We start from the raw sequence: 23,585 nt of genomic DNA, 5'->3' as shown, positions 1-23,585 counted from the left end.
TTAAACCAAGTAGGTAAGTAGAATCAGGGGTGTAAATCATGGTCATTTATTCATTTTATATGTTTAAGATTTAACATTTAGATTTTACAAGTTTACTTAAATTATACATGAATGAGTATCCCTGTAGGGTTCACATACTTTCAAGCGGCACTGTACTTATGAAATAATACACACACTCCACAAGTCCATGGTACTGTCCCATCCTGACCAGATGCAAGAAGAACAGGCTTCGGTAAAGCTCCGATTGCTGGACCTTCCGGAAGGAAACGGACAACATTGTTCCACATCCAGCTCTTTTGTCTAAAATCAAGCAGTTTTTGAAACATAGTAGTAATAATTATAGAAAATTTTAGAACAATCAAAAGCAATTTTTGCGGCGTGACTCAGCCGCAGCACACTCAACTTGGAAGATCAGGCACCTCGAAGGAGGCCAGCAGAACCTCCAGAGAGCAGATCTTCAGGCTGGCTCTGATGACAAGACTGCCACCAACTGGCTGAACGCAGCACTACAACTTCCTTCTCCATGGGGAAAAGAAAAAAAAAAAAATAAAAGTCTGACATGAGTTTATTTCAAGTTAAAAGTTTGTGATTAAGCAGCGGAACATGGAAGCTGATTTGTTGATTTAGCGCTCAGAAGTCACAATGTGAAAAAATACGGTGCATTAAGAGATGTCTGCGCCGTCCCAGGGTAAAATTCCACCAATTCGGGGTGGACGTCAAGACTTCTGCGATGACGAATTTCGCCTTCTCTCCTATTTCATTTTCGAGGACAGGCTATTAAGGCCGACCTGCGAAAGGGGCCGTTTCTGGTTTGGTGGCACCTCTGCCGTTTACGGACCAGGTTGTGCCCCATCCATTTGACCGGGACCCACAGTGCGATCCCGACTGGATCGCAACCCCACTCGTCATGTGTTACACATCCAAGGTGAAGTTCAGTACCTCCAGAACTGAAGTTATTCTTTTCTCCCTGGGGGGGTGGTGCTCACAAGACTACAGCAGTTATAAGACTAGCAGGTAAATATCTGAGTGTAGTGGGGGTAGTGTTGCACACCGAACTGTAGTGGTGACGTGGCAGCGGAACGCACGGACAGAACTTGGGACCTCCTGGCCGGAAGGATCCTCGATTAACATTTACGGGTCAGTTCCTGGTTGTGATTGAATGAACACGATCGCAGCTGCAAGGGACACGGATGAGTTCCTCCCCCCATAACTGTGGAGGTCACGTTTTAGGAGAGGAAGAGAGGATCGGTGAGGAGCGAGGCTATCAAGACACAGCTGCTCCTCCAGACTGAAAGGAACTGGTTGAGTGGCTTTGGGTAGCAGCTCAAGGCACCCCCAGATGGAAAAGGCCCCGGATGAGACCCGGGGCTCGCTGGATCTTCTCTCTTTCCTGACTTAGGAACACCTGAGCAAAGAGGAGGCTGAGTGTGTCACCAGGCCTGCTCACCGCTGTGAACACTACCAAGACAAGGACCACATGAATGGATAAATATCAAAAACACACAAAAAAAATCCCACCTTCTGCTTGTCTATTCACAGTTGGGGGGGGGGGTAATTATTGCATCTATTTTATGGTTAAGAAAGGTTTACAGGCACAGCAGCAAACCAGCAGGCAGAAAATACACGTTTTACGGATGCTTTTAAAAATATATCCGTTCATTTAGCTGATGCTTTTCTGCAAAGCAACTTACAATGTTACACTACTCAATTATTTACCCATTTATACAACTGGGTTACTTTACTGGAGCAACTCGAGGCAAGTACACTTTGCACACGGGTACTACAACTGGAAATGAGAGTCGAACCTACGACCTTTGGGTCCAAAGGCAGCAGCTCTAACCACCACACTCCCCTAAGGCACAGAAGAAAACACCAGACACTTACAGAAGCCTCTTTTCCTCCACTAATAACATCACATATGAAGAGAGCAAACAGAAAGAGGACACCAGAGCAACTTCATACGTAGAATAACTATCATTTAATGTTCACGTTTTCTCTTCTATTCCCACATAGCCAAAAAAATGTCAAGAACATCTTTAAAACGATTTTAAGTTAGATACATACGTTTTTCTCAAGGACACGCATTGACATCTGTGGCCCAGCTTAACACAGTATAAACATGACTGGTATAAACCGTGATCCAAAAGGCCACTAAAGCAGGGATTTACCAGAGTGACTAACTGGACAAGGCTGATAATACTGTACCCGACCACTGGGGAAAAACTCAACAGAAATGTGCGCAGCAGATCGCTGGAGCCGCATTTTTTCCACGGTTTTGTTGTATAGTTGTCTCCGTTCGCCTCTTTAGTTGTTTCTGTTCAGTGCCAGGGCAGTATTCTATGTTTTATAATGTTTTCAGACAAACTGAACTACTGAAAAACTTCTGGGTAGCTGCATCTAGTCAATGTGGAAACAACAAGACTCGTTTCCGCATTGACTACATGCAGTTACCCAGAAATCAACTCCAAGCCAAAGTAAAAAAGTGAAGTCCATTACTTGTACAGCTAATGTCCTATTTTCTAATAAAAATTCTGTGGGAGTGATGACTTGACGGCCTATTTAACCGGAGAAATTTTAATTGAAGGCAAAAGTTTATTTTAAAATTACACGACAAGACTTCAGACTTCACTTCGATCCCGCATGCGGGCTGATTGAGCCTAAATAGGACTTCCATACCCAGTGACTCTTGTAATCAACTGGTAGGAGAAAACTAAATGCACAAAAATATCTAATTCTGAGAGATATTTAAATTTGCATTCAAATACCTAGTAAGATCAAACGCACTGAGGGCCCGAACAATTTGTCGGCTCAGAAGATGCCGTGCGTCTTTGTAAAATGGAGCGGTAAAATACGAATATCAAGTGAATTAAAGTAACTGCTGCTAGATTAGGCGGGTCTAGAGAGCTCTCCACACCCAGCTTATGTGTCCTATAAAATACTGGGATTGGGCAGATAACAGGAAAAAGATGACAGCTCCTACTCCACAGAAAGAAAATAACATACCAACGGAGATAAACGAGATAAACTCCAGAGATAGACCCTATAACCGAAGCAGAGCCCCGTTATCATGTCTGGTGCGTCTGATCAAGGTTCCGCAGGATACGGGGAGAAAAAAAAAAAAAAGAAAAAAACAAAGGGGGGTGTGCGATAAGCGGCATTGGAACTGATGACTGCAGTCCACAGATCCCACAGCCCACCCAAGTCAATCAGCTCAACGAAAACAAGCAGGGGACTGAGAAAAAGCAGAAGGGAAATAAAAATGATACATTATTAGTGTGATCAATACTGATGCATTTCTGAATAGGTGTTTAAATACAAATATATATGTAGGTTTTATATTACTTTATATATTATATATATAGTGAGAAGGCAAAATGAGATAAAAAATGTGCATTAAAGTCATGGCATTGGTGTCAAACTGGATTCATAAAGTAGTGTATTTATTCAACGGAGATTTCCCGTTTAAGGTAAACTGCGCTCCACTGGAGTCTCTAACGGAAGGCTCACCACACATTCTGTCGGGGCTGCTGCCAAACCACCAGGGTCAGCCCCAGGAGGCCCTGCCAGAGAGTTGCATGGAGCGTAATGTGCCTTGCTGGACTTGTCACAAATGCCACACGGGAGTGAAGAGTCCACTAAGTAAAGCTGCTCCTTACAATACCAGAACATGGTGAAAACATTGCGATCACATCTAATGTGATATTAAGCTGTAGCTCCTGTCACAGTAAACAGTTTCCTTAAAGAGGAGCCGAGCCCTGCGAGAGAAGGCGGGGGAGGTCGTCACGGATACTCGCTCTCCTCCCGGATCCCCTCCAGAACCCTGATGAGGCTCTCCAGGCCAAAGACGAAGCCCTTGTCAGGCCCGTGGTAAACAGTGGGGTCGTCTCGAAACCCTTTGAATGTGGTGTGGGCAAAGTCTATCATGCGCACATCCACGAAGGGTGGAGAAGCTGCTGGGGGCTTGGGGTGCGGGGGCAGTTCTGAGGGTCCGTGACCCAGACCTACGTCCCACACAGACTTCTGTCCTGACAGTTTATGCCTGGAGTCTGTCAGAGGTTCTTTGCCTTCGTAGATGATCAGCAGGGAGCTGGAGTAGAAGCGATAGGAGACCTGTCTCTCTAACACCTCCTTGAGGCGGCGCAGTTTGTCTAGGATGGGCCTGAACAGGTCCCGGCGCAGACGTACACCGTTGTGCATGAACTGGTAGAGCGCCTGGCGGAAGCCTTCCACAGATAGCCCTCGGCCATAGTACTTGTTCCGACAAAGGAAGTGCTGCGTGTCCGTCTGGTACACCTGCGGAAGAGAGGTCACCTATGAAGACTTGAGCTGCTATAAGCACAGGTCAGTCACAACGTGATTGACTTATCAATTCTGTTATTTCCAGGACTGATCTAGCCTTTGATCTTAATATACTCTTATAAAAACAAAACCGAAAACAGAAGAAATGGTCAGAACAAGACTAAGGCAAACACATACCATGGTCAAATATCCTAAGCTATTTATGACAAATGTACATCAGTCGTAGCAAGAAGTCTGCAAAAACAGGCGTTACGGTGAACCACGGTATCTTACAGTGTTTGTACACACGTATTTTGGCCCTCGTTAGTATAAAGCGGCTCGTCCTCTTACAAACAAGATAGATGTCAGTTAAACGCACTCAAAGAGAATGTGGGCTGCCTTAATTCAACTCATTTCCACAATGTTCACAGCTCATGTCCGGTGTTCGTGGGCATCTGTGATCAGTTACGAGGTAACGAACGCGTCCATTCACGGGCCGAATCAGACGACGTTCGGCATTGAAAAAGAATTTGCGGAGACAATGAATTTTCAATTTTCACCAATTAGTCTTAATTTTGATGTAGTGCAATGTTATAATTATTAAAGTACGTTGTCTAAAACATTTATTTATCATAGCCATATCCAAGATTTTTACAGAACTGAACCAGCAAATAAAAAGACCGTCTGTATCCTTAACCATTTACTGAATGTGGCTTAGTAGTAAAAGTGACTTTGTAGTTACAAACAAAGTGAATTACATACAGACTTCCGGTCACAATTGTATTTATAAGCTGCAATGGGAGCGTAACTAGATAACGCAACGCTGCCCTCAGTTAATAGAGAAAACACCCTCTCGCACCTGCATTCCACAGACCCTCACACCAAGCGTGGCAGAAGTGCTCTGCTCGCACTTTCTAATCTGGCGTGCCGCCTTCTCCTCGGAGGCATCGTCACCATGCTGCCGTGTTCCCATCTTGAGGTCCAGGATGCATGGGCAGCTGAAATGGTGCACCACGTTCTCCAGCAGCAGGAACTCTAAGAGGTCACAGTGTCAAAGAGCCTGTCCACACCTGAATGGCCTAAACCTTAACAGTTCAAAGCACGTTTCGCCCTTTAAAACAGGCTGAACCACGACTAAGCAAAACAAGCACTTGGTATATAAGTGTTGATGACCTGGGGTGAGAAACTTGGGCAGCAGAACATAACTCCAGAGTCTGCTACAGGTAAACAGAGTGGGAGGTCAACAGATTACCAAAACAAACACTTGGGCGCAGAGCAGGATACTATATAGTCGACGGTCCTTGGACTCGGAGCGCATGCGGCTCAGCTGCTGCTTATGGCAGCGAAGACTCCAGGGATTGTAGCTGATCCTCTCTGTGCCCAGGCCACTGTTTCCATCTACCATCTGGAAGGGCACGTCCGAATGGAGCAGCTCCAGGCGCGGGCTCTTCAGCTCCTGCTGGCTGCTGGGACAGGGACGCACACTAGCGCTCAGCACAGACCTACGACGTGAAGAGCGGAGCATGACAACATCCCTGCACTTTCCCTTTAAGTGACCTCAGACAAAGGCATCAGAAATATAAATAATAGTAATAGTAACGATGATAATAAAGACAAGCGTGCTTCTGACCTAAACAACGTACATTCGAGTCCCAGGATGATCCCTGTTGTAGCACCCACGGGTGAAGTACATAACCGCACTTAAACAACAACAGCATGCGGCGGTATAAATGAGTAAATCTATGTGGCTTTACACACAGTACTGGCTATGTGTTTTAAAAAGTAATAACAGTTAAAATAAAATAACGCTTCAATTTACCGTTATCATTACGACGCAACTTTCTCGAAATTAAATATTCTCCTTCAAAAGGAGGTCTCGTTTAAAACTGTACAAAAGCCTGTGAAAGCGCTCAACACGTGCTGAACATGCGTGTTGTACAGCTCCTACGGCATTGCTCTCACGACCCAACCCTGTGAATAATACGTTTCATGCGGTCTCCGTGCTTGGGACAGTCAGAAGCCATCTGGCACGTTTAGAAGAGATCACTTGATGGTCGTGATCCTGAGAAGCACAACTGGCGTCCCACTCTAAAAAGCATTCCTGCATATCTGTGTCCGAGATGTTTATGCCTGCGCTTGAAATATGCATCGCGCAACGATCGCTTAAGAGGCTTTTAAAACGAGAACACAAATGGACGGAATTTGCTTGCCCCTACTTTCTGAACTTCAAGAGTAATGTCTGTTTAGGGCCCTAAGGTACTGTTCCCTTGAATAAAATATTAACTCAAGTGTTGCAAATATCAGTTTCAGCATTACAGTGACATTAAATGAACTTTCATTACCATGTTGCTGCAGCATCCCAGACCTTTCTGTGCGCGCCTGAATTCGGTGGATGTCGTCTAAGATATAGATGCAGCGTGCCCAGTGTGGTGTATTCCTTACTTCTTTACACTGCTTCACCTTGCCTGCTCAATACTGTGCCCAGCACATCCCTTATAAATATCAGTTTGGCTCCACAACCACCTCCCCAACCTCCCTGCACCTCTTCTTCTGCTCCAACATCCACCTCTCCCCGTTTGTTCCTATGTATCTTCACGATTTGCCAAGAAGAGCCCCATCGCTGTGTGCATAACTTCCTGTCCCGGCCCACCTGTCCGCAGCGTCGGCCTCCTCCTTGTGCTCGCTGCTGGAGCGCTGCAGGCTGCGACGGGAGTGCTTGCGTCTCGGCTGCTCCCATTCGCACAGCTCTTCGCTCTCTACGTACGGATACGCCACCAGGTTAATGTAGCCGTCGCGATCGCCTTCAAAGCATACGAGCACCAGGCCTGCAAGAGCGGGAACACGATCGCTGCAACAGTGACCATCTTCCATTGCGGTATGTGGTACAGAGCATATATTGGGCATATAATCTGCATATGCAAATACACGTTGCTATATGAGGTGCTTGCACAGTACATTGGCTGCCATTTCCTCTGTTAACATGCTTTAAAGATGCCAACTAAATCTTGACATCATTATTCAACTGCACTTTTAGCAGAGGGTGCTTGGAGATTTTGGGAGGAGTTTAACTAAACGAGAGAGGAGGAGTGATCAGGATGGCCTGCAGACCTAAGAGAGCTATTCATCCCTTCAGGCAGCTGAATGAATCGATGGGCTCAGAGATGATGCCAAACGGAGGCACAAAAGCCCTACCAGGGGCCTGGATGCAATACAAACAAATGCAAGATTGCAATCAAACAACCATGATTTTGTCCGAACTGTCTCTGTAACACCCCGCTACTCCATCCCTCAGAGCCCAAAAAATGAGCTTTTCCTTCTCTTGGCTCAGACTCCCAATATTAACCCCTACACAATGGAGAAGAGGTGTCAAAGTAAGTAGCGGACCCTTTGATAAATACATAATATGTATAAAAATTTATTATATAACAATATAACAAATGCAATCATCCTTCAGTAAAACTAAAGGCAAGTTCCTAAAATTACTGCCTTGCCGTCGCTTCGTTTTACACGAGGATCCTGCCAACAGAACACGATTTGTGATCCAAGAGTCTGCGTGTCAGAATACTAATGTCCTGGTTAGTTTTAACAGTCAGCACCCTAATAAAATGCTGTGGACACACACCCCGCACCATTGTGTTGAAATGAAAAATGTTGTTTTCAATCAAATCCAAGCAGAGATGAAGAGCAAGAGGGCAGGAAAGAGACCATCTGCTCTTGTCGTCCTCCCCTCTGCAATAAAGAGCCTTAGATCACCTGTTCCTTTTGCATTTACAGCTGTTCAGATGGGACAGGGGGTGTGTAAGAACACACCGTAGCTTCGGCTCTGATGGCAGCACAGACACAGGGGAAACCCGCTCGCGCCGGGGTACAAACTGAACCGAGCTCACGGCTCGGCGTGTCACACCGTCTCAGAGTTTCTCTTGGCTCCGCCCCCTCACCTTTGTACTCCGGTGTGAACTCCTTCATCTCAGGGGGCAGCGACTCATAGAAGCGCTGCTCGCGGGCGATGAGGGGCTTGCAGATGGTGTGGTCATCGTAACGCATCATGCTGGAGTGGCCGCCCACCTGGTGGACGAAGGGCTCCAGCAGCACCCCCCCGCGCCTGCCCGACCCGTGCCCAGCACTCTGCTTGCCCGCTTCCATGGCGTGTGGGAAGCACATCGCGTTGGCAGGCTGCGTGACGACGGGGGCATGGGCTCGTGCACGCAGCCGCGGCCAGCAGGGGGAGCAACTGAGGGATGCGGATCGGTCACCGCTGTCAGGATGGGCAAAGCCAGCCCAGTGGTTACACAAGGTGGTCAGCTGATCCTGCCACTGGCTCACACTGGATGACGTGAAAGAGACAAGAGGGGAAAAACACAGAAATGTGAGCTCAGAAGACAGGAAGATGCAATACTTAAATATCATCCATAGCCTTGACAGACTGAAGGGAGGAAGAAAAATTGCATTAAATGCGCTATATTAAAGTGAAAGGAAACATTTACTATGAAATCCCATGACAACCGTGAGGAAGGCAATCCGCAGATCGGCAGTAGTTTGTACAGCTGGGACTGACAGCATCATTCATACCATATAGGAAACAGACAGAAAACACCTGCTTCTCACAAGACTATTATTATTATTATTTCATTGCTTAGCCGAGGCTCTTACCTAAAGCTGCTTACAGTACGTTACCCATTTTTACAGCTGGAAATTGTTACTTTAGAAATTCAGGGTAATGTACCTTAACCAAGGGTAAAAAAAAAAAACAGGAGGAAGTGTGGCTTCAACTCAACAGCAGCCTAATTCACTTTGCAGTAAAATTAAATTTGCAAAATGTACTGCCGGGTAGGCTCCGGTTCCCCGCGACCCCGTATGGGACAAGCGGTTCAGAAAATGTGTGTGCGTCCTTTAAATTTACATGATTTCAGCATAAGCCAGAAGAGAACGATTCATGCATAAATAAATGGCCGGCGGTGCATTTCCATTAAACCAAAATTAGGAAATTGACGTTAAAACTCCACATGGCAACAGCCACTTCTATGACGAAGCGAAAAGGCAATGGTGTAAAATTCAAGGAGAGAGACGTCTACAAACGTTAACTTTGACGGCTCTTCCACGAGGTCTAGCCGAACCACGCGAAAGGTACAAGCGATGCACTCCAACGCTCCCGAACAAATGTACCATGAGATGCTCTTGAGAACATCATTTCACTGTAGCTCTTAAAAACAAAAACAATCGAACTAAAACGGGAAGTAACTGCTGCAGGTCTGCACTGTGCGAGCAATAACTTTGAGTTTCCAGATAATTTACATCATTTACTACAACCTGACTTACACGCTTACCTCACTCTCCTGTGCTACAGTTCTGTTTGTGACACTAAGCCCTTCATGGTTCATCCATCCGGTCCCCTGGACAGTTTTTCTTTTGTTACCGTTTCACAAGTGTGACGGCAGCGATGTAGCTCGTTCAGGGTTGAAGTCAACCAAGAGTTGATGGGGCTTAATGAGGGGCTTAATGAACCTGCTGTGATCACAGACTCTTCCCTCACGCAAAACCCCTACAAGTTCAACACCCAGGTGCGATTACCTGTGAAGGGGCTATAATGAGACTGAGTCCTTGCCAAACATTTCTTAATGCTGACAGTGCTCAGTTGACCAATATCAACCCATGTCTATCTTACAAAGTACAACCAAATCCCCCTCCCCAAAAAAAAAAAAAAAATTAAAAACAATTTCCGAGCTGTAACAACAAAAAATTTCAGAGTTCTTCGTCATGTTGATTTTGATTAAAGTTGGCCGATTAGAAAAATACCACTTGTTCTTCTAGAATGTCGGTTTTAGTTTGGTACTTTACAGCCGTTCGAAGATTCTAGAAGCCACCGGAAAATTCTAGAAAGCATCAGATCCTAAAGGGTACCGGAATATTCTGTGTTTGAAACCCGGTGTCAAAATTTGCAAATTTCAAGAATGTGGAATATTTGTCTAAAAACTAACATAGAATACGAACACGGAACTAACTAAGAATACGAACTAACACCAAAAGTATGTTTCAAATATAAAAAGAAAAAATATATAATTTTAAATTGAAATAGTAAAATTTTTGTTACATTGTGTAATTTATACCTAGCTAGTGCAATCATAGCACTTATATGGTATACAGCATAACATGTTATACTTTAATCCACACTGGAGCTTTTGCAGAGAAGAACCAAAGAGACAGATATAATTGGTACAGCGGGGATTAGACACGGCAAAGTTCATGCCTTCCTTATCTGGATTAGCGTTAACTGCGCATCCCCGACAGCTCACCGCTCACCTGCAGATAAACACAGAAGAGCCGCAGGGCAGATTACATGCTGGGTATCTGATCGGTGCCAAACAGGTGGAATCCCCGTCCAAAAAAAAAAAAAATAAAAAAAAAAAAAAAGGGAGAAAAAAGTCGTAGTTCATTCAATGACTTCTCTCCGGGACATGCGTTCCCAGAGCCGCTGGAGGTAAAACCGTCGTAATATAACTGCAATGTTGCACAAACCTTCTTCAACAAGGTGAACCAAACCTCCATCTAGCAGTGGCGCTCTACGCAGGGGCGCACAAGCCGCGGTCCGCAGCACCGAACCTCACGCCACCAGCTCCGTTTGTTGTGCTCCGGGCCAAACTCTGAACCTGAAACCACCACAGTCCAATGAATGACGCTCAGAAATATGAAATGCTACACGTGCTTTAAATCGCTCTTGTGTAAAACAGATGAAAGGAACTGAAGGTATCTGAACCTCCGAATGGAACTCACCACCCTGCTTGGACAACGCCAAGAGCACACATATAGACCGCAGGCAGACCTACACAGAGCACAAGCACAACACTACAGGACCATAAATAAAAGGTTCGAACAACAGCCATAGCACAAGAAGCGCGTATTGATCACGCTTCACTTTCCCTCCATGCGTGGAAATGACGGCACCGCTGGCCTTAATCTCAGAGACTTCAGCTCTCGTGAATAAAGTCCAAGTCCGAGCGGCCAGGTGACCAAGGTGGCTGATCTTCCGGAGACAGCAGACGCAGAAACGCGTAGAAGGTTCCCAGAGGGGTTGCAGCAGGACCGCGGTCATCGGTCATCTGTTAGCCTCACTCCATCACTGAGCGAAGAAACACTTGCTTCACACATTTAAATAGAGACAAAGAGAACGCAAACAAAAAGGACCATAAAATGGACCAAAACGTTGCTTTTAAATCCCCTTTCTAATACTCTCTTCAGTCCCTTTGTTATTTATGCGGTTTTACTAATTAGACCCAAACAAAAGAATCTGATCGTCCCTGCCCACACCGTGTGTGACCGCCCCCGTGCGTGCAGCTCATCGTAGGCCTGGAACAGGCACGGGTGCGTCGTGACCGTGTAGAACAACAGCGCTACTGCAACCTGCAGGCGACGGTCCGACTGGCAGGAGACAAGGGTTCTGAGCTGATCCATGGCCTGGGGACACAAAGATGCACCTCCAGACCAACAGATGCTGCTTTGATCCTCACAATGAAAAGCACTATAAAAGAGGCGCACAAAGCATCATCAACCATCCAATGATCATACACTGCCAATTCGCCAGGATCACAAGAGCTACTACAAAAAAACAAAGGGGGGGGGACACAGCGATGCCATTTTCATCATTCACATAAATTAGTGTCACTGCATTGAATCCTCTCTATTCTGTGTGTTACAGGCTTTTTGCAAAACCTCATACACCCCTTTCACATTGCAACTTTCTGCAATGCAAAAACCAAGCACCTTCCATACATCCAATAAAAGTTGACTTCTGCAGATACGCGAGGCGCTGTAACGTTCAAGGCAGCAAACAATCCAGGGGCCGAACATGTCGAGAAGAAGCACTAAAATCAAAGAAATCAAATTTGCTTTTCTCCACCGAACTCAGCCACATATTACCCAGGAGACAAGACAAGGTAAAGCAGCGTAAGCAAGTCCTCAGCAGGTGCGTCAGTAAACGTCCGCTCGAACCAGATGCGCAAGGATGTTATCTCAGATGCGGCGTCATCATCAGGTATGATCAGGGACACAAGAATGACCACACAACTACTTCTTGGGTAAAGATCAGAAGATACATGGTAACACCATAGCTGGCTCCGGAGAGCACAAAACTCACCTGTGTCACAGTGAGCAAACTAATTCTGCAGTTCTCCCACCAGGTTAGAAAGACGCAGGTAAATAAACGTAAATGCTGTCGCAGACTGAGGGACCTGAGGAGTGGCCACACTCGGTTCCGTTAAAATGCCGCTCTGGTCTTAGTTTGAGACACATAATCTCAATTTTGGAGACTGTTATAATACACACACACACACACCACCTGAAACTGCCTGTCCCAAACGGGGTCATGGGGAGTCAGAGCCTAACCCTAACCTGACAGCACAGGGCGTAGGGCTGGAGGGGGAGGGGACACACCCAAGAGAGGACACCAGTCCGTCGTAGGGCACCCCAAGCGGGACTCGAACCCCGGACCCACCCAAACCCACTGCGCCACCACGTTAAAAATACCACATATACAAATGATGACCGCCAAGGCGATGAAAAATTGAATCGAGATCAAGGCTAGGGACGTCAACAAACAACTCAATGCCACATGAGCATTTTTAAATATGCACAAACTTTTTTTTTTTCTTAAACCAACTGGCCATTTGTATCTTTATTAAATTGCTCATGGATAATTTACGGAAGTGAGTTTCCTGCAGATTTAGCTACTAAGGTTCAGCTTCGAGCAAACAGAGCTGGGTAACGGGCAGCTGGCAGTGTAGTGGGTAGCGCTTCTGCCTTGGACTCAAGACTCTTGAGCAAGGTACTTACTCTAAATTGCTCTAGTATAATTACCCAGCTTTATAAATGAGTAAATAATTGTAACCTTAACATTGCAAGTCTCTTTGAAGAAAAGCATCAGCTAAATGAATAAACGTGAAGTTGCTTGTACAATGTAATGCTGGGTTTGGATTTCACAGCTTCTTTTTAGACAGAAGTGAAGTCACATTAACAGGATGTCTGTGTAACGGACAGCTGTGAAAACATAGAGCTCCTCAGCGTCTTAGTCCAGAACTGCAGCAAAAAGTCAAGAAACCCAAGTCGAAGCTGCAAAAACTTTAGCAGACACATTTCTCTTTGGGACCTAGAGGATGTCGGACATGTCTTCCTTTAGTTGACGCTTTTCTCTCAAGTAACTTACAATTTTAATCCACCTACACTTATTTACCCGTTTATATAGCTGGGTAATTCTACTGGAGCAAATCAGGGTAAGTACCTTGCTCGAGGGTACTACTGCCAGAGGAGGGATTTAAACCTGCAACCTTTGGGTCCAAAGCCAGCAGCTCCAACCACTACGCTACCAGCTGTCCCCACTATCAACACTCTGTTGAACTTCTTCGTTCTTGTGCCACAATAAACCCACAAACCCCAACATTTTAAAAGGTACAGTTTGTTTTCGCACACTCATCTTTGGGGCTTCCATATGCCTTGGAATTATTTTTAATTCCAGACCGGCTCGACTTCTGGATATTACATTACAATTGCTCCCAGAGATCTGTATGTTCCGACAGACACTAGACCTGCTTCTATATTTGGGTAATGCGTGGTCACGGAGTTCACAGCTCCTTTCCTGCAGCAATGTTAGGGGAAGCAGGACGCAGGTTCAGGCCCGGCTGTGAAGATATGGAAACGGAGAAGTGTGCAGGTGCGTCCATCGGCAGCCTACCGCAACGTCCTCGAGTAAGGAACAGCCACAAAACCAATTCAGAAACAGTCGTGAAAGGGCAAGATGGTCCTTTTTTAACACTCGCATTCCTTTCTCATTTTTAAATACTGAAAATACACCTGGAGGCAGTAAAGGGTTTTTTCTCACAGATCCACACTTCTCTTATTCAGCATGGAACGTTATCACGAAAAATGCGTACATGTCCAAAATACCAGAACGAACGTATCTAATTTCTCCACTTCGTACTCAATACGACTGCTAAGCATTGACTCACCCCCTCGCTGCATTCCAAAGTTAAGCCCATGTTGTTTCAGAAGTGACCTCCAGAAGCCAGAAGCGCACGCTGCAATCCGCCACAGCTCCAGGGTCAAAGGCCGGCCCAGTAACTGCTAGGAAAAGCGTTGAAGTCCAAAGCAGGTAGAGGACGAGGTGGACGGTGGAACGTATTTGCATCGCTGACATCGCAGCACTTCCCAGGCTTCAGCCCCAAAAGGAAGCAAAGCAAGTTCTCAAGGAAAGAGGAAAATGGGGCGGGGAGAAAGCTGCCCTTGGCGGCATACAGGGTGCTATTGTGTCTACAAGGGAGTGGAAAGTTAGAGTTACCCATAAGGGTGAGATGACCTCTCTAAGCCTCTTTCCTGTGGTGAGAGTGGTTCTGCATGCAGAGTGTGGCGGATTACTACTCTGCTCCATGTCTCCTGGCCCAGAGGCGTTGCTGACCTAATTTTAGCCGTTACCCTTCAGGACCAGACGGATGTTAGATGAATCATGGGTGGCGTGAACCTTGGCAGGAGTAAAACTGGGCTTACCAAGGCTTCAGGGCTCTGAACGGAGATTAATTGGCCCCAACCCTTGCAGGATCTCACTATGAGATGTTTTGCTTTCTCTCTTCCTCAACAAGATAACGGTTGGAGCAACTGTTGGGAGCTCAAGGCCAACATGGAACGACACGTAAGGAACACCTGCCGAGCAAAAAACCGAGTGTTTCTTCTTGTGTGTTAAATGAAAACAAAAGACCTGAAGGAATGCTCCCTGGAGCCAAGGGGTTTACAATACATCTCTCGGTATGGCACCCTGTACGCAGGTCAGAAAAACAATGAGGTTTCACCGTACGCGACGTACGGCACCGAGACACGCAAAACCACGCAAAGGTGTGGTCACAGGAACACGCATGCAGATGTAGACATAGCAAGCGCAGAAAAATGCGCTCGAGCCACAAAAACAAACACTTCTAATCTCCACGGCATTCAGGACAACATCTGTCAACCCACCTGAAATCGCTCCGACAGCAAACGAGTGCTGAGACCGGGTCTCTACTCAGCCGTTGTCACATCATATTGCCCATGATGCATTTTGAAAGGGCATTACACTGACTTTGGCGTAAAGAAAACAAAATAAAACGCAGCATTTAGCAGTGCATAGAACACCCCGCAACTGCTGAGCACAGCTGCTCACGCGTGAGACAGACGTGTCCATCTCCCTGCCTAAACGAGAGAACATACGAGCCACGCCACACGCCCCCGCCCCTTCACGAGGAGTCCTGCAGGAAGAGATAAGGGACAGGAAAGTGTATTCTGCATGCAGAAAAGACAATGCACCATTGAGGAGGCTCGTGTACACAATCAGTGTCACACTATAAAGACAAAGAACCTGGTGGTGTTGACCTTGGGTACGTCTTGCCTACACAAACCAGCGATCTGCACTTCGCAAAAAAAGAATGGGTGACAATAACACTTGCGGTCAAAGAAAATGAGCCTGCTCTATCTCAGAAGCCAGACTCCAGCCTGATGGGCAGAAAAACAGAGTTATGAAAGCATGATACATCAATATGTGTTCATTTGACAGATGCTGTTATCTAAAGCAACATAGAGAAGTGCACACAACAGGCAAAGCAAGATCGAGTCTATTGTTCCATACCGCCTAAAAGTGAAAAAAATCAACGGTGAAATCGTCACAACAGGTAAAAGCTCCCTCAAGTCTTGAGTTACATTTATAATCAGACATGTATTTTCAGGATTATGGTGATCAAAGGGCTGGTTGAGAGTTTAATCGTGACTTTCTCCAAAGCCAGTAAGAGATCTACCTCCCCGATGGCACTAAAGCTAAACCACACATAACACGTGAACCTTGGAAGAGACTCAATGGGCGCAGAACGTGGAACATCGTTTGGTTGTCATGTCTGCGATCGCCCTTTTGACTTGGAATGTTAGGTGTTGGGTTTTCATGCATTTTAACTAAGGAGGATCCCACCTTTGCAGACAAACTGACCTGGTAAGAGCAGGAAATGTGGAAAAATTAGAGCTCTCACCTTGACAGCAAAGCTCCTTGGTTTAAATTCCCCATCCTGCTTATCCAGGTACTCACCCTAAACTGCTCCAGTAAAAACTACCCAGCTGCATCAATAGGTAAACTGTTGGAAAGAGCTTTTTATACAAACCAAATATTGTAGTTACCTTTAACAAAAGCACCACATAAATGAATACATGTAAATGTCTGTATGGACCTCAGCATTTTAATCACAGCAGAATAAATGATGGACTAACTTCAAATGTGAAACGAATGAAAAAGACAAATAACAGAAATAAGGTCAATTACCAATTGCGCTTTCCCTCCGCTTTCTACTATACTTTTTGTTCAGGGGTTTGAACCGTTGTCACCAATAAATCTCTGTGAGCGAACAGTTCTCTCCATCGATAACCACTTGTCCAGAGCAGGGTCGTGGGGGTCCGGAGCCTATCCAAGAATCACAGGAAGATCCCAGAACCAAGCCTATTCCAGAAACACAAACTGAGCGAGATTCAAACCCATGCCCACACCCACAGCCTAAGCACTGTGAAGCACCAGCAATAAAAAAAACTGCACCACTGTACTGTACAGCCTGTTTGAGCAGTTATTATTTTCATATGTTATTGACACCATATTTAGCTCTCATTGCTGTGTATGTATTTATTAATATTCCCAGTTTTATATCATCCTCCAGGGATGTTTTGCTGAGTGGGAGGCAAAATCTGAGCAACACCAATTTAAGGAATCACCCCTGCAAAAAGATTGTGAATAATAAATAAAGGAGGAAACACAAAGTCATTTAATTATAATTATAAACTGGAAGGATTTGGAGTTGATTAGGGAGCCGGTGGTCCCAAGGAAAGTTTGCGCTGCTTTTCCACATGCACGGTTCTCAAGTTTGGGGGGGGAGGAATTACAGAGAGATATGTCTTGATGCGGCTGCCCGTTTCCCGCAGGGAGCGAGGAGGCGACGCACGCGCTACATTGTCAGTGAGCGGCAGCGCGGCGCCGCAGCCCCGCGAACGCGCCTCCACAGCAGCGCAGTAACGGTTTTTTTTTACCTAAGCGGAGAGATTCTTTACACCGTGTGCCTTAAGCGATAACTGTACAGGTAAAAGTACGCCTTCTTTCGCCATCATTCGCGATGCAAAGCGAGCGACGGAACCGTGTCGGTGCCCGGTGGCGCTTCCTACTGCACTCACTCCCTCACTCACTCCCTCACTCACTCACCCGGCCCGCGCTCACCGCCGCTTCCTCGCGCCCCTCCGCTGCAGCCGGACCGAGAGCCGCCCCGCGCTGCGCCCGGGCTTCATCCCGCCCTCCTGCGAACTCGCCAGCTACACACACGAACGCGTTGCTAACTCACATTCCACACCGCACCCCTCCATACTAAAATGGTCTCGTCAAATGAAAATCGCTGCAGCGGCGCCTCTGGAGGCTGATTGTCGCGGATATTCGCGCCAGAAGGTGCAACGTCGCCGGCCGGTAAGCTAGCGTGCTAACGACGCGCACTTCACGCTGAGCTCTCCGAAAACCGACAGCTCGGGTACCAAAATAACGCTGGCAGTTTTCTTTTTTGTTTGGATAACACCCTGGGCACAATTAGTACATCCCAGGATTCAAAGTTGGCGACCCTGAATTTGCGAGCCGAAGCCGAGCGGGTTCAGTAGCGCTGACGCCGCTCCTCCAGACAGGGGAGGGGGGATACAGCGCGGGCCCGCGCGCCTCAGCCCAGCGCTCCCGCTCCCCCTGGCGCTCCTTTCCTTCCCGCGCATCGCAGTCACTGGGCGAAACGCACGGCTCGCTAAAGCGTCGCTTATTCCCGGGTGTGGGGCAGAGCTTCTTTCTTGCTTTCTTTCTTTCGTAAAGGTAATAATACATTTAATAACAAATATTACAAGTGATGTACAATTTCTATGTATAAATATAGTGTAATATTTTTATATTAGTATAATATAAATATAGTAAAATATAATATAAAATATAACATTCTTCCTTTGGCTTTCCCTCCATTTTTGTACCAGTTGCAGTATTAGAAAAAGTGTGGACTAATATAAAGGTTTGAAAACACACACACACACACACACACACACACACACACACACGGTGTCTGAAAATGCTCATCCCAAACAGGGTTCCGGCGAACCGGAGCCTAAGGCAGCAGCACAGAGCTGGAGGTGGAGTGGACACACCCAGGATGGGATGCCAGTCCATCACAAGGCACCCCAAGCAGGCTTCAAACCCCAGACCCACCACAGAATAGGGATAGGCCAAACCCACTGCGCCACCACGCCCCCCAAGTTTGAACAGTTACCCAATATTAGTCGGGTAACGGGTATCTTATGGTAGTTAGGGACATACATTTGTAATTCAGAGGCTGCTGGTTCGAATCCCACTCGTGTTGTAGTCCCTGTGTTCAAGGTGTTTATTCCAGAATCCATAAATCATTGATCATTGCCAGAATAAAAAAGTTAATTAATGACAAAAGTTTTCAGGGCTTTGCATACTATGGATTGTAAGAGGGTTCATTTTTGGATCGGCGAGCTAGAACAGTTGAGTCCATGTTTATTTCTCAATTCTGTTAGGGAAGTGGGTTGACTAAACTTTTTCATACAGCTGTACTATGGAGATGCTAGCCGACTCAAAAGTACGCAGTCTGGATGCATTAAAACAAGGATGTCAGTCCAGATAATTGCAAATCAACAGGATGAGCACTTCAATGATGACAGTTCACACACATGTTGTCTGAACCACTTGTCCCATTCGGGGAGCCAGAGCCTAACCCGGCAACACAGGGCGCAAGGCCAGATGGGGAGGGCACACACCCAGGACAGGACGCCAGTCTGTCGCAAGGCACCCGAAGTGGGACTTGAACCCCAGACCCACCGGAGAGCAGGACCCGGTCCAACCTGGTTCAACCCACTGCCCCACCGCACCCCCCTTTTGACAACAGTTCAGTGTGCCCTTTTTCCGGACTCTGTGCAAACTTCAATTTTTGTTTCAACAAAGGGTTAAAGGCTTCCCTATGTCCACAAAACACAGGGTTTCATATCATCATTTACATTCCCTGGACTGCAGCTTAAAATACCCTCATGACTCAGAAGGATTTTTATTGGCTGCCAATAATAAACCAGGTCGTTGATTTTTGGCACAGCTACAGCAATATCTATGTTGTAAAAACCAGCTAAAGCTGGGTAGTATTGTACACTGGGTAGTATGTTTGGCTTATCTGATCTGGTTTAAAGAGTTTTCTTCAAGTTCAGCTCCATTCAAGTTCACCGCATTGCTCCTCCTGAATCCGAGGTTCGACTATCAGTTCAAGGTTCTTTGTGGAGTACTGGACAGATGTCATTAGCATAGTATCCCCTGCACTCCTCTCAAGCCCAAGAGTCATGGTAAAACCAAGGAGACTCGTAGTTCACTAAAAGACCTGATCGCTTCCTATAGATAAGCCAGAAGGAAGCAGGTCTCAGAAACATCTCAGTCAACCCCCGAGTTTGGCGTTCTAAAGTAAATGGGCAGGAAGTATTGAACACTTCTAGAAATTGTGAAGTTTCCATGACATTCACAGTATTATCCCTTTTTAACTTTTCAAAGAGTTAAACTTCACACTCTTCAAACTCATTTGAAACAAAACGGTGTAATAAAGAAGTGGAAGACATGATACTGATATAGCAGGGAGATAGTCTAAATAAATAAAACGGACTAAACAACATGAGAAACAGCCATGTAAACTTGTAACTCAAAATTGCCCTTAGTGTATGTGAGTTGCCCAAGGTGAGAGGCGGCGGGCTGGTGTGGGCTTATTAATAGCCCCCCAGTTCAGCCGCCATGTGTTGGAGTCTACCCCGGTGAATGAGAGGGTCATCTCCCTACGCCTTCGGGTCAGGGAACGGTCTCTCACTGTCGTTTGTGCTTATGCGCCTAGCGGCAGTGTAGAGTACCCGGCCTTTTTAGAGTCCCTGGGGGGCGTGCTGGAAAGCGCTCCCACTGGGGACTCCGTCGTTCTACTGGGGGACTTTAACGCCCACGTGGGCAGCGACAGTGATACCTGGAGGGGCGTGATTGGGAGGAACGGCCTCCCTGATCTGAACCCGAGCGGTGAGTTGTTATTGGATTTCTGTGCTAGTCGCGGTTTATCCATAACGAACACCATGTTCATGCATAAGGGTGTCCACCAGTGCACTTGGCACCAGGACACCCTAGGTCGGAGGTCGATGATCGACTTTGTAGTCGTTTCTTCTGACCTTCGGCCATATGTCTTGGACACTCGGGTGAAGAGAGGGGCTGAGCTGTCAACTGATCACCACCTGGTGGTGAGTTGGATTCGATGGCGGGGGGAAAAGCTGGATAGACCTGGCAGGCCCAAACGCATAGTGAGGGTCTGTTGGGAACGTTTGGCGGAGGCCCCTGTCAGAGAGGTCTTCAACTCCCACCTCCGACAGAGCTTCAACCAGGTCCCGAGGGAGGTGGGGGACATTGAGTCTGAATGGACTATGTTCCGCTCCTCCATTGTCGGTGCGGCGGTTCGGAGCTGCGGCCATAAGGTCTCCGGTGCCTGTCGCGGCGGCAATCCCCGAACACGGTGGTGGACACCGGAAGTAAGGGATGCCGTCAAGCTGAAGAAGGAGTTCTATCGGGCCTGGCTGGCTCATGGGACTCCTGAAGCAGCTGACAGGTACCGACGGGCCAAACGGAGCGCGGCTCTGGCAGTCGCCGCGGCAAAAACTCGGGCTTGGGAGGAGTTCGGTGAGGCCATGGAGGAAGACTTTCGGTCGGCCTCAAAGAGATTCTGGCAAACCGTCCGGCGACTCAGAGGGGGGAAGCGGTGTTCCACGAACACTGTTTACAGTGGAAGTGGTGCGCTGCTGACCTCAGCTGAGGATGTTCTCGGGCGGTGGAAGGAGTACTTTGAGGATCTCCTCAATCCCTCCGACACGCCTTCCGTAGAGGAAGCTGAGGCCGGGGACTCGGAGGGGGACTCGTCCATTACCCTGGCTGAAGTTGCTGAGGTAGTCAAAAAACTCCTCGGTGGCAAGGCTCCGGGGGTGGATGAGATCCGCCCCGAGTTTCTCAAGTCTCTGGATGTTGTGGGGCTGTCTTGGCTGACACGCCTCTGCAGCATCGCGTGGAGTTCGGGAACGGTGCCTCTGGACTGGCAGACCGGGGTGGTGGTCCCTCTTTTTAAGAAGGGGGACCGGAGATTGTGTTCCAACTACAGGGGGATCACACTCCTTAGCCTCCCTGGGAAAGTCTATGCCAGGGTACTGGAAAGGAGAATCCGACCGACAGTCGAACCTCGGATTCAGGAGGAGCAATGCGGTTTTCGCCCTGGCCGTGGAACACTGGACCAGCTCTATATCCTCACTAGGGTGTTGGAGGGTTCGTGGGAGTTTGCCCAACCAGTCCATATGTGTTTTGTGGACCTGGAGAAGGCATTCGACCGTGTCCCTCGTGGCATCCTGTGGGGGGTGCTTCGGGATTATGGGGTTCGGGGCTCGTTGCTACGGGCTGTTCGTTCCCTGTATGACCGGAGCAGGAGCTTGGTTCGCATTGCCGGCAGTAAGTCAGACCTGTTTCCGGTGCATGTTGGACTCCGCCAGGGCTGCCCTTTGTCACCGATTCTGTTCATTATTTTTATGGACAGAATTTCTAGGCGCAGTCAGGGAACGGAGAGTGTCTGTTTTGGTGGCCGCGAGATCTCGTCTCTGCTTTTTGCGGACGATGTGGTCCTGTTGGCTTCATCAAGTCAAGACTTGCAGCGTGCACTGGGGAGGTTTGCAGCCGAGTGCGAAGCGGCGGGGATGAGAATCAGCACCTCCAAATCCGAGGCCATGGTTCTCAGTCGGAAAAAGGTGGATTGCTCCCTCCGGGTTAGGGGGGAGTTGCTCCCTCAAGTGGAGGAGTTTAAGTATCTTGGGGTCTTGTTCACGAGTGAGGGAAAAATGGAGCGGCAGGTCGACAGACGGATCGGTGCGGCGTCCGCAGTAATGCGGTCATTGTACCGGTCTGTTGTGGTGAAGAGGGAGCTGAGTCGTAAGGCGAAGCTCTCAATTTACCGGTCGATCTACGTTCCTACCCTCACCTATGGTCATGAACTCTGGATCATGACCGAAAGAATGAGATCGCGGATACAAGCGGCAGAAATGAGTTTCCTCCGCAGAGTGGCTGGGCGCACCCTTAGGGATAGGGTGAGGAGCTCAGTCACCCGGGAGGAGCTCGGAGTAGAGCCGCTGCTCCTCCGCATCGAGAGGAGCCAGTTGAGGTGGCTCGGGCATCTGGGTTCCGGATGCCTCCTGGACGCCTCCCTGGGGAGGTGCTCCGGGCTTGTCCCACTGGGAGGAGGCCTCGGGGCAGACCCAGGACACGTTGGAGAGACTATGTCTCCCGGCTGGCCTGGGAACGCCTTGGGGTTCCCCCAGAGGAACTGGAGGAGGTGTGCGGGGAGAGGGAGGTCTGGAGTACTCTGCTCGGACTGCTGCCCCCGCGACCCGGCCCCGGATAAAAGCGGAGGAAGATGGATGGATGGATGGATGGATGGTATGTGACTTAAATGTTCTTTATAAAAATTAAAATCTGTAAAAGAAGTTTAATGGAGGAGTATCAAAAACAAGCTTTGAACTGATTTTTTTTTAAACACAAAGAACCATATCTCTCCAGTCATTTCTGACCCAATTATATGTTCTAGTTAACATGAGGAGCTGGTGTACTCATTCGTGCATTCAAGATACACAACAAAAGATGTTATATTCCATGCGTATTTATCAACGGCTGTACACAAGGACCCAGTCCAACCACCAACATGAAACCACAGAGAACAACACCCAGCATAGCCAACATACATCTCCATGACCTGTGACCAAGAAGCTTAACTGAATTCTCCAACCCACCCAACAAACTAATCCCACCAACAAAACCAAACCATCAAACCAAATCTAACCCACCAACAAAAACCAAACCAGGCCCAACCCACTAACAAAAACCAACCAACAAACCAAATTCACCATCTCCAAACCAACAAACCAAGTCTAACCCACGAACAAAAACCAAACCAAACCAAACGCAGCAAAAAAAAAAAAAAAAAAAAAAAACCAACAAACCAAGCCAAACCTACCAAAAAACCAAACCAAGCCTAATCCAACAAAAAAATCCAGCCACCAAACCAACCCACTATCAAAAACCAACCATTAGACCAAGCCCACCAACGCCAAATCAACATACTAAGCCTAACCCACTAACACAAGAACCAATCACCACACCAAATCAAACCAACCCCAACAACAAAAAACCAGACCAAGTTTAA

The 23,585-nt window shown here is 47.3% G+C and overlaps 1 protein-coding gene and 1 long non-coding RNA gene across 3 annotated transcripts; both read right to left on the bottom strand.

The window, feature by feature from the left end:
- Positions 1-2,084: 2,084 nt before the first annotated feature.
- On the bottom strand, positions 2,085-8,510 carry LOC108925516 (inositol hexakisphosphate kinase 1-like). Of its 2 annotated transcripts, none has more exons than XM_029257748.1 (5): positions 8,217-8,510; positions 6,929-7,103; positions 5,563-5,744; positions 5,138-5,313; positions 2,085-4,293 (listed from the first exon to the last, which is right to left on the bottom strand). In XM_029257748.1, the coding sequence occupies exons 1-5, from the start codon at positions 8,437-8,439 to the stop codon at positions 3,781-3,783; spliced, it is 1,269 nt and encodes a 422-aa protein (XP_029113581.1). In that variant the 5' UTR covers positions 8,440-8,510; the 3' UTR covers positions 2,085-3,780. The 2 variants fall into 2 exon arrangements, with proteins under 2 accessions (XP_029113581.1, XP_029113583.1); XM_029257750.1 differs by having other exon boundaries at positions 5,563-5,741.
- A 63-nt stretch (positions 8,511-8,573) lies between these two features.
- On the bottom strand, positions 8,574-10,916 carry LOC114912177 (uncharacterized). Its single transcript, XR_003798131.1, has 3 exons — positions 10,792-10,916; positions 10,576-10,623; positions 8,574-8,602 (listed from the first exon to the last, which is right to left on the bottom strand). It is a non-coding gene; the product is annotated as an uncharacterized LOC114912177 (long non-coding RNA).
- Positions 10,917-23,585: the final 12,669 nt, after the last annotated feature.

Source organism: Scleropages formosus, chromosome 1, assembly GCF_900964775.1.
Source record: "Scleropages formosus chromosome 1, fSclFor1.1, whole genome shotgun sequence".
Taxonomy (NCBI): Eukaryota; Metazoa; Chordata; class Actinopteri; order Osteoglossiformes; family Osteoglossidae; genus Scleropages; species Scleropages formosus.
Note: the sequence above shows the minus strand (reverse complement) of the source record. Positions and strands in the feature narration are given on the sequence as shown.

What these genes read in the sequence shown, in the direction of transcription:
- LOC108925516 (XM_029257748.1), bottom strand. Translation starts at nt 8,439, where the DNA reads ATGTGCTTCCCACACGCCATGGAAGCGGGCAAGCAGAGTGCTGGGCAC. An exon ending in GTTCACACCGGAGTACAAAG is followed by an intron (nt 7,104 to 8,216) that starts GTGAGGGGGCGG and finishes CCGCTCTTGCAG; the next exon opens with GCCTGGTGCTCGTATGCTTT. An exon ending in TGAGGGTCTGTGGAATGCAG is followed by an intron (nt 4,294 to 5,137) that starts GTGCGAGAGGGT and finishes TCTCTTCCGCAG; the next exon opens with GTGTACCAGACGGACACGCA.